This window comes from Triticum dicoccoides, chromosome 4A (genome assembly GCF_002162155.2).
Source record: "Triticum dicoccoides isolate Atlit2015 ecotype Zavitan chromosome 4A, WEW_v2.0, whole genome shotgun sequence".
NCBI lineage: Eukaryota > Viridiplantae > Streptophyta > Magnoliopsida > Poales > Poaceae > Triticum > Triticum dicoccoides.
In genome coordinates, this window is record NC_041386.1 from 30,817,612 (window position 1) to 30,828,716 (window position 11,105).

Consider the following 11,105-nt stretch of genomic DNA (forward strand, 5'->3'; position numbering starts at 1 on the left):
TCCCAGGGTCAAAGTTTTTATTTGGTTAGTACTTTGAAACAGTATTCTGATTAGAGATAATTTGTTCAGAAGGGGCTGGATGGGAGAGAAAAATGCCCAATTTTCTTGCATGATCAAAGCATTGACCATTTGTTTTTTAGGTGTTCCATTGCCAAGCTACTTTGGAATACCATGAAATGTACTTTTGGTCAACAAAACATTCCTGATAATGTGAGTGATATGTTCAACATCTGGATAAAAAAACTTCCACAAAAAAGAGAGAAACTTGGTAGCTGTTGGCATTTCAGCCATCTTTTGGACAATTTGGAAATTGAGAAATGATGTCTTTTTATAATAACAAGTTTTTTTATCTTTGTACTCCTATGAACTTAAACATCAAAATGCTTCATGAATGGCTTGTTTTGTAGATGAACCCAGAAGCAAAAAGGCTAATAGTGGATGGCGTAAGAAAAATTCAAGTGCTGGTTGGAGAGGTCTTTAGAGCAACACTAGGTTGGAGGGCAACTCTTAGTATTGTGGTTGGTTGAGTGAGCGTCTACGTGGTTTTCTCCGATGCAGATGTTGCTCTGTTAGGCTTCGGCGCTTCATATTTTGCGTAGTGTGTTATTTGGTCGTTTTTATCGTCAAACTTGTTCCATTTGTTCTTGGAGATCCCGGGTCATGGGAGTCTCAGGGGATCTATGTCTCCCTTTAGACATGTTTAAACTGGGTGTTGCTGGGGGGAGGCTAGCATTAGGTTGGTATGCCTCTTTTGCGGCTCGACGGGGGTGGATGAGCTTAACTCATGCTGCAACATATCCTGTCAGTGCATCGTTTTCTTGTTAGTTGTCATCATGTAGTTTCATTTCAGTCGCTGCTCTTTTAGTCCTTGTAAAAATACATGTGGTTTCTGATAATGAAAATTGAGGAGAGTGCTCTCTTTTTTTAAAAAAAAGTATCAATTTTTTCAAGAGCAACACACTTCTTCGACCTAAGCTTGTGCAACATGCACTTGGGCACCTCACCACAGCAGCACCGCAGTAAATGGCTCAGAAATGGTGCCCGAGGTCTCCTACATCTATTAGTACCAAGATCAAGGAATCGATGAAACAAATTGAAAACAAAAGTATCCTCGAATCCAATAACCCTAACCCTAACTAATCAGAGAAGAGAATACTTACAAAGTACTCGATGTCCATGAAGTCGTCACCCATGTTGATGTCCTCGTCAGTGCTCTCCTCCCCGCCTTCCACGAAGGCATGGGCACCAGTGACTAGCAGTGGGGTGGTCGGTGTCATTGAGAGAGCACGGGAGAGGAGAACCGAGTGAGAAGAACTTAGTGAGAGTGAGCCGGCTCGGGTTATTTTGACCCAGTCAGAACGGGCGCGCCATCAATCGGCGGCTGACGTTGGCTTGACGGATGGGCCTTCCTTGTCATAAATGGCATTAAAACCTAGCCATTCCACCACTAGTGCCTTTTAAAACAGCCGACTAATTTGTGATGGTTCTATAGTTTTTTGGAGAAGTGGTAGTTTTCCGGATCCCAAGCATGAATTGTGGTAATTTTATGCTAGTTACTTGATTTTCCGCTTGCATCTTCGAAGCAGTACTGCTCGCCGTCCCTGAACGACCCGGAGGTGACATGATAAAAGCAGAGCACACAACTCGCCGGTGAACCGATTGAAAGTTCCATATACTAGTAGTACAGATACTACTAATTAGCTTACAAAACACGAACAAGGGGAGTGGACTAACTTAGCTAACACGCACCCTCCTCCCTCCACATCATCCAACACCATGGAGTCCATGAGAATCTACCAAGTCGCAGAGGCCAGACAGAGAGCCGAAATAGTCTCGCAAGGACACACACACACTCACACCAGGGTAAACTTAACCAGGGAAAGAAAGAATCGCAAAGGAAACCGAAGACAAGCCGCCAAATAATTCCACAGCCGATCTCGCCTTCTTCTTCCTCCTGCCCTCCCGTCGCCCCTCGCCACTTGCTACGTACGTACGGTCGCTCTCGTCCCCGCGAGCTTGGGCCCTGCTCCTCACTTGTACTCCAGGATCATGTTGTTCTCGGGCGCCAGGCCGACGCACGCCCTCATGATGTTCTCCAGCATGGCCCTCTGCTTCGCCAGGGCGTTCACCACCGGCGTGCCAGGAGGAACCTGTTAACAGAGGAATCCGTTGCACGTCAGTTAATCTGCTTTATTTGTTTCTAGGTTAATCAGAGTAGACAGTCGGCAGTTGTTTCTTACAAGGGGTGCCTTGGTGAGGTAGCTCAGGATGGTGGCAACCGGATGGAAGGAGTGGAACTTGTCCTGCACAGATGCAAGTGGAATAAAGATGGCTTCAGTTTGGCTCCCAAAGTATATCTCCACTGCAGAGTAGACTAGCAACATATCTGGTCAGACTCTTACCTCTCCCTCGGCCTTCAGCTGAATCCTGGTGCTGAGCTCGGCCAGGAGCACCAGATCAAGAATGATCGGTGCGGCGAGGAGCGAATCCTCGCAGGTGTTGTGGAGCACGATGGTGCTCTTGCCGCCCATGAAGATCTCCGAGGTGTACTCGTCCATGGCCCTCTTGCTGTCTCCAACGTATGGCACATACTGCAAAACAACGGTGAAGCTTCAGTATATAATTCCAGGTTTTTGCACCAACAGTGAATGTGTCCGTAGAAGGTGACAGACAGATCAAGACAGACCTTGATCACGACGACGTGGTCAGGATGTTCCCCGGGCTCGTAGAGGATAGCATTGCTCGAGACCATGTCATCCACCACGTTACTCTTGGAGATCTCCTTGGAACGGAATGTCTGCGGCGCAGATAGGTTCATCCCATCGTTGTTCCCCAGATGGTTGTAGCTGACAATTGAGGTGGGCTACAAGAACAGAAATCAAACAACTTGTGATATGTTTAGGCTTCCATAACAGAGAAATGTCTGTCTTTACATTATATAAAGTACATGAAGAGTAGTCAAGACTCAAGGGTTCAGTTGACAGTTGATTGATACCTTGATTCCAGCACCAACAAGGAAATCCACCAAGACAGATTTCATCTTGGTCTGGCCACTCTTGAAATCATCGCCACCAATCAGGCAGTTGTTCTTAATAGCAAGATCGATCAGCCCTGCACAAAAGAAACTAGCATAAGCCTGTAACCAGACACTATATACAAGTACAGTCAGCAGAGCAAGCTACACACCAGGCACAAAGGTGTTCTGAGGGCTCCCGTTGATGAATGGCACACCCTCCATGACGCAGGCGATGGCATACAGTGTTGACGGAGATATCTCTGCCTCGTTCTTGTCCACAGACGCCAAGAGGTTCTCCATCGTGTCATTAAGCCCAACAGAGACGTTGCTGTACCTTTCAGTGTTTGCCGTCCAAAGCACCACTACCTTGTCCACCTTGTTCTTCTCCTTGAACTCCCTATTTCATTAAGCCATATAAGGGCGCAAATTTAAAAGTTGATGAAGTTTTCAGCATGGAATGTCGAAACTAACAAGGACTGTTGGAGTAACATTTTGATGAGTAACTCAGCTTAAAATTTAATTTCAGTAGAACGACCCTTTGTGGAGTCCACCAATCATACAAAAGCCAGTGGCTATAGAGAATTTGTCCAATCATACAAAAGCCACTGGCTGTAGAGAATTATGCAGTGTTATTGTTTTAAGCATATTCGCAGTGGTTATAGAGAATTATCCATATTCAATCATGTGTGCTCGCGCACCAAACTCAGAGTACTCTTTTTTTTTATTCTACTCTTAAGTGCTGGAATATAGAGTATGTCAAGTTGTATACGTGCATATCTGTATACCTTATGTCTTTGATAATCTGCTCCATCTGCTCTTTCTTTGTGCCCTTGATGACATTGTTAGCCCGGGAGCCCTGGTTGGCAGCGATGAAGTCCGGGTCATAGATGCCGGGGAGTGGCACGATGGACTCCATGTAGGGCCTGAGCTGCTTCTGCAGGTCAATGTCCAGCACCTTGGCCCTGGTCATAGCATCAGCCAGGTTCATGCTGCTAATGTCCCAGCCCCCAAACACAAGGTCATCTGGGTTTACCTGAAAAATCATTCTAACACCGTCAGCACAGGATCTGCAACCAACTGCAAGTCTGGAACATATACAGTCAACAGAGCCCACAGCATTTTGACCGGTACAATGACAACATCATGGCACATATCCACAATTTTCTTTACTATAAAAGTGGTTCACTGTCATCATTTTTTGCATGACTTAGCTGCCCTTCAACCAACATTAAATCAGAACATGCAGCATCAAATTGGAACCGGAGGCAGTGTTTTTCACATAGCAATATCTTTTTGATGTTGGTATTACCATGGGCAGGAGGCTCTTGAAGGGCGCATAGATCTCCTCTCCGTTGTAGCTCCCGACCCTGATGGTGGAGGCCTGGGTGAGGGACCCAAAGTAGTTGGCCTGCTGCACCTTGTCCTTGGTCGCCCATGAGATCCCCCTAAATTGATTAAACTCGCCATCAGCCTCAAATGAGACACTGTTGTAGAACAGAAAAATTCAAGATTATATCAACGGAATCGATGTGGATGGCGACAACTTACTCCCTGTTGGCGATGATCCCAGCCATGAGTGTGGAGCCATTGTTGCCGCCCCACCCCACAAGCATCACCCTGCACCACCAAAAACAGAGTTAAAAGGATTACCACAAATAATCAGCATCTTCTGTTGACAAGTGGCACATACAGTACTACACTGCACGTAGCTAACATGCATTGCAATAACCAATATCTCTAGTAGTAGTACTCGGGTAGATGTAGATGAAAACAAAGAGGAAATCAAAAAACCTGGGGAAACAAACAAATGCATGGGATTCAGAGTAGCAGTAAATTATGCCTGGTCAGGCTGACATACTCTGGCCTTTCTCAAAAGAAAAAGGCTGACATCTTATTATGCTGTACCAGGTCGAGTCAAAAACCCTGTTCTGAATTCTCATCTAAAAAATACAGAGTAGTCTGTTCTGAATCTTAAATATTACGAGCTCACGTGCACATGCGACAGGCGAAAAACTAGTAGATCCGGGAAAGCATGTCGTGTTACGCAGATGAATTTGGTCGGATAGCCGATCTGTAAGCGATAATCCAAAACCGAACAGCACCTTGCAGACGACAACGAACGCATCGCATTCTCCCAAAAAGTCGAAAATGAGACCGTTCGTTTGGCTCCTGGTCCATTGATTCTTCTCTCTTGGCAAGAAAACAATACCAAAAAGAAACGAAACTAAAACAGAATCCAACACTAGAGGCTGACAGCGATCCGAGAACGACCTAGCCCCACAAGCAGCCGTCAACGACGGCCGGCGAAGTTCCGAATGGAACACAGGTCGCACTGATCTTGACAGGACCGAATTAAATTAACTACATAATAAATCAGGAGATAATTAACAGAAGCGCTGAGTTACTGAAACACCGCGACCGAGTGACTGGTCTTGGCACGACAGAATCTAATGGATTAGATTAGATTTTAGAGAAGATAAAGAGAAGCACTGCGCGCGCGTATGGAGGGAGGAGAGGGGAGGAGGGGAGCGTTGGTTACCGACCCGAGCTTGGGGACGGTGGTGTTGGTCTTGAAGTGGTAGTTGACGGACTTGGGGCGGACGACCCACTTGGAGGCGCCGTCGTGGCTCTCGTGCACCAGCTCCGTCGTGTCGTAGCGGTACTCCGACTCGATCTCCCCCGCGCCGTACCGCACGTTCGGGCTCTCCACGCGGAAGCTCTCGATGAACATCTTGGCAGCGCAGGATCGATCTCTCCCTCTCTCTCTTTCCTGGAGGCTCTTGGAGGGAGGAAGAGAGAGGTTTTCGAGTGCGGTGGCAGGGGGGCTGGAGTGAATTGTGTGTGATCTGCGGTGGGTGGGCGGGCGGGGGTGGGGGATTTATAGCGGGTTACGCGGCCACGTGGTTCCGCTGGGGTCCACGCCGAAGGTGCGGGAGCGCCGAGGAGAGAGCCTGCCGGTGCCAGGCGAGGCGGCGGCGAGATGGCCGCCGGGGATAGCCGGCGGGGTGGGGAGGCGTGGGTCGGAAAGGAATGGGGGTCGGGGAGAGGCTCGAAGAGGAGGAAGGGACGCGACGCGATGGGCCGATGAGGTATCGACCGCACTTCTTTCTCTCTTTTTCTGCGAGGACGAGGGGAGGAACACAGTTGCGATTCTCCACTCCAAAAATCGCAAAAATGCTCTGCCCACAAAGATCGGTGTGCCGCGCGCGCTCTGCCTCTGCCGGTGCCACAGTGCCAGGCGCCGGGAGGGATCACCAGCGATTCCGTGGACACGGGCACGCGAGATAGATAGATAGATTCCGAAATTCCGAGGAACCGCGAGGGGCGAAACGCGAATGATCCCGCGGTCCGCTGCGCCCGGCGCGGGCGCGGCCGGGAGCGGGCCCAGCGAGCCGCGACGGCCCACGGTCCCACGGCGGGGCGTGCCCCAGCTCCTCCTCCCCAAGTGGCGCTCTCTGCTCCGTGGTGCTCGTGGGCGCCGTCACGTGGCCAACCGCCGCCCGGTCGTGGCAGACGCTCCTGGAAACGCCTCACACACACGCACACGCACACGTCCTTCCCCATGGAGCATGGACGCGGTCCATGGACTCGCTGCACAACACGCCATGTGGTGTGGTGTCAGCGGCGGGCGAGGAGGCACCGCTCCGAGCTCGTGCGTTGTCAGTGCGATCCAGTCCCGAGAGCAGGCGCGGGTCCCCGGGGAAACACGAAATTGTTGTCCTTGCATGCAAATGGCCCTGTCCTTGCATGTAAGACTCTCGGGAATCTTCGGGCGCCAGCGGCTAGTGCGTTCTAGGCTCCTCTCTTCTCGTCAGATCTGCTGGGGGAGGTTGCCACTGCTTTTGCTATGGCTCAACCGAGGTAATTTGCCCTAGCACAAAGATGAGTAAGTTTGTTTGCCAACCCGCAAAGAAAGAAACAAAGCAGTTTGCCCTACCATAAAGATGAGTAAGTTTGTCTGCCAACCCGCAAAAAAAAAAAAAAAATTGGTAACTTTGCTTGCCCTAGCTACAAGTACAAGCTCGGAGAGATTGTATGGTGATATGCTTTTGTGCAACTTTTACAAGTGTTAGGTTCTATAGATTCTTTTGCGTTGCAAGCTGAAATCCGGACGAGTACTGATCATTGCTTCCTGCTTGGAGCGTCTACAACCAGGATTGCCAAACGTGGGCCATTGTACGTCCGCGGACAGTGACCGGTTACCACTCATTTGTCCTCGCCCACATGTTTTTTAAATCCATACAATCTACGCAACTATGTAAATAAGCAACACAACCTCAATCAAACCTACACATATTTCTGACCCAAAAACAAAGATCATCGGACAGTGTTCATAGGACATAATTCATCACCGAACAGTTAAACTTGGTAGAAACTAAACTAGACCAGCGGAGCGGGGTGACGAACATGGCTATTTCCTCGCCGGGCCTTTCCCCTTCCGGGGCGGCGGTAGTAGTCCTCTGTGTAGGCGTCCACGGCGGGAGGTGTATCGTAGTCCGTGCTAGTTGTGCCGCTGTTGGACGATGATGAGATGATGCCGGCGAGACGTCGGACGGTGCATGCATGCTCCTTCGTGTGTCGCGGCGCTTTGGCCTTGACGATCTTCTTCTGCATCATGAGGCACTCCGACACTTCGGTGCCAAGCCGGAGCTCCTTCGCGTGTCGCGACGCCTTGGTCTAGGCAATCTCCTTCCGTATCACGAGGCACTCCGACACTTCGGTGCCGAGCCGGAGCACCTTCGCGTGTCGCGACGCCTTGGCCTTGGAGATTTCCTTCTACATCATGAGGCACTCCGACACTTCGGTGCCGAGCCGGAGCTCCTTCGCGTGTCACGGCGCCTTGGCCCCGGCGATCTCCTTCTGCATCACAAGGCGCTAGGACACTTCAGTGTCGAGCTGGAGCGCCTTCGCGTTCGTCTCCCCCGTGGTCAACGGCCGACGGAGAACATCACGGAGGAGCTGTTCCTCCTAGTTGACATGTGTGGACCGGATACGAGCACCCAACACTACCCAAGAGGAGTTGGGGTCAGAGGGGAAGGGGAGTAGCGCGCCTGGCGATGGATCTGGATAAGCGTGGAGCGCAACGGGCCGCCACGCTCGACCATAGTGTGTCGCCGGGCCATCGGGGATGGCACGGAGATCAAGCTCCCTCCGGTGTTCACCTGCGAACGCTCGATGGCAATGCAGTGCAGAAGCTCCTCGCCATCTAGTGTTGTAGCCGTCCTCCTTCAAGAGCCGGTCCCAGTTGATAGGATTGGACTCATTGCGAAGGAGCTGCCGAAGCGGGCCATGGTGGATGGAAGAGGACGTGAATGGAAGGGAGGGGGCCGAAGGGGAGAAGACTGAAGGTGAAGCAAAGCAGTCTCAAGTGTGAACTTTGACTAGGGTTTCGTCCGATGGTGGAGTATCTGAGGAGTCGTGGCAGGCCATAGCGGGGCACAACCTACATGACGAACATGATCAGGTGTGTCCGGGCCTCACCGTATCCGCCCTACATATAGACTGAGGGCATGTTCTGATTCTCTCCAGCTCTCAACTCTGCAAACTTCACACGAGAAGCTGACCCGAACGCATAAGCTGTGAGAAGCTAGATCTGAGAAGCTAAACCATCCCCTAGTGTAAAAAGGAGAAGCAAGGTCGGCCCAGCTCCACCAAAATGCGAAGCGTGGAGTTCGATCAATTTACACCCAACTGCCACCGTCAAAGATACCGCTTCACTGCCTCTCCACTCGAAAAGAAAACGAGCAGCTCGAATCGTTACGCTCAGCCTCGCTCGAACGAGTACCCCTCCTAATTGGGCTGGATCCACCCGGCCCAACCTATTCCTAACAGGCCAGAGCCCTCCCAACCGGGCTGCAGCTGTGGGAGAAGCTGTGGATGGAGCCGAACACTCCTGGGATCGCTATGTGAAGTTAGAAGCGAGGAGAAGAAGTTGAATATATGGAGTTCTGTGAAGCTGGAGAGAATTAGAACAGGCTCTGAGTGTGGGTGGCACTGGATATCCAGAAGTTTGGGCTCCGTTCGCCGGGTCCAGCTGCGTGGCAAATTTCTGATCGGGAAGCGACCGGACGGACTGTTCGGACATTTGATACGGATGTGGAGTGTCCGGTTCTAGATGCTCTTTGCTGTTGTGGCCACAAGATTCGAGAGACTGCGCGGGTACCCGGATGTGATTGGCACATACATTGTATACGCACGGACGAGATGTGGACCTTGCCGAGCTTTTTCTCAGCGAGTCCAAATCAGACCGGGCGAAAAAGAAGAGGAAAGAAGGTTTTTCTGATATCGACTCGACTTGCAAATTTTTCTCGAATTCATGATGAATGCAGCTTTTCCTCCTTCGGTCCCGATCGACTTTCCATTTCTTTTCTAGGTAACGCATTATTTCCACCTTTTATTACTCCTACTACTACAATCATGCTTTATATTCATGAGTGGTTGTTGATGTACTCCTAGTAGCAACAATCGTGCATTCGTGCTCAGGGTGTATTCAAGTTTCTTCGGATGTGACAAGCATGATGACTCTGCCAGTTTGGAACTTGTGCAGGCTCTCGCAGGTTACGTTGGCTGTAGCTTGGGTGTTCAGCGGGTTCACGGTTTCTCATATCTCCCAGGGAGAGAGTTGGTCCAGCGACCCTGTACTAGCACTAGCATTTTAAGGGAAAAATATTGAATGTTCCTGCTTATGGATGTTACGTCTATCTTTTTCCTGTAGTTATTTTCACTGTTTACGCATCTCCAACCCTCGAACCGCCTGCTTCCATCCGGAGAGCGAAATACATTCAGCGCGGTCGTGTATCAGTTCATGGCTTGGTCCGGACGTATTTTCTCTTATAAATTAAAGACAAATGTGGGAGCCTTTGCGGGCGTCCGAATAACATCTAAGCTCGCTTTTGACCACACTGGCCCACCTAAACCACCTTCCTCGTCCACGCGCACTTTCTGTCTGAAACGGTTAGCGCCGCTCTAATAGAGGCGAGGGTTCTGATCTTTCGATGAGATGGTAACTATTAACTTGGTGGAGTCGACTTTGACGATCCGGCTACAAACATGCACGAGCTCTAGTAATTGGTCCAGTATGTGTAGCACCAGGTGTTGTGGGTGTAACAGTAGTAGTGATGTTCTCATCACGCTCCAGAGCGTCAGTACCCGCATTCAGACCCGGTCAGAGCGGACGCGGCCGCTCACTGGTGCTAGCATTGAAGCGGCGCGCCGGATGAGAAAGTGTCGCCCGCGTCGCTTCCTGGTGCAGGCGACTGCTCCGCGTTTAAACGACACGACAGCTGCCCGTCTGTCTGTCTGCTGCCTACATTAATGACATGCTGTTGCCGAGGCGCCTACTTCTGAGACACCCATCCTTACCTCTACCACCCACCATTTCTATATAAACTGCTGCCACGGCCATAGTCGTAGTCATTCATCTTCGGTTCCTCTCTGCACCACTCCCGCCATGGATTCCTCCCCCGCCAAAACTCTCTGGGGTATGTAGGGGTCTAAAGAGGATGGGCGACCTCGCGCGACTCCCCTCTGGCGACCGCGACGCCCTCGCCTCAGTCGCTCTCGCCGGCGGCCTCCGCCCCGCTCCCGCCCTCCTCCCGGCCTCTCCGGCTGGGCCGTCTTTGCCCTCCCCATCCCAGCCATCTCCCGCACCTCGCCGCGCCCCGGCTCGCTCGGACGGCCTACGGTGGGCTGATTGTTGGGGAACATAGTAATTTAAAAAAATTCCTACGCACACACAACATCATGGTGATGCATAGCAACGAGAGGGAAGAGTGTCGTTCACGTACCCTCGTAGACTGTTAAGCGGAAGCGCTATGACAACGCGGTTGATGTAGTCGTACGTCTTCACGATCGACCTATCCTCAGTACCGAACGTACGGCACCTCGGCGTTCAGCACACGTTCAGCTCGGTGACGTCCCGCAAACTCACGATCCAGTAGAGCTCGGGGAAGAGTTTCGTCAGCACGATGGCATGGTGACGATGTTGATGAAGCTACCGTTGCAGGGCTTCGCCTAAGCACCGCTACAGTATAACCGAGTTGGATTATGCTGGAGGTGGGCACCGCACACGGCTGGGAGAGATCAATGA

The 11,105-nt window shown here is 51.0% G+C and overlaps 1 protein-coding gene across 1 annotated transcript; it reads right to left on the reverse strand.

The window, feature by feature from the left end:
• Positions 1-1,644: 1,644 nt before the first annotated feature.
• Positions 1,645-5,888, reverse strand: LOC119284757 (inositol-3-phosphate synthase). Its single transcript, XM_037563922.1, has 10 exons — positions 5,560-5,888; positions 4,565-4,633; positions 4,326-4,461; positions 3,802-4,049; positions 3,187-3,413; positions 2,996-3,111; positions 2,687-2,863; positions 2,403-2,591; positions 2,241-2,303; positions 1,645-2,150 (listed from the first exon to the last, which is right to left on the reverse strand). Exons 1-10 carry the CDS (start codon positions 5,745-5,747, stop codon positions 2,031-2,033), a joined length of 1,533 nt encoding a protein of 510 aa, XP_037419819.1. The 5' UTR covers positions 5,748-5,888; the 3' UTR covers positions 1,645-2,030.
• Positions 5,889-11,105: the final 5,217 nt, after the last annotated feature.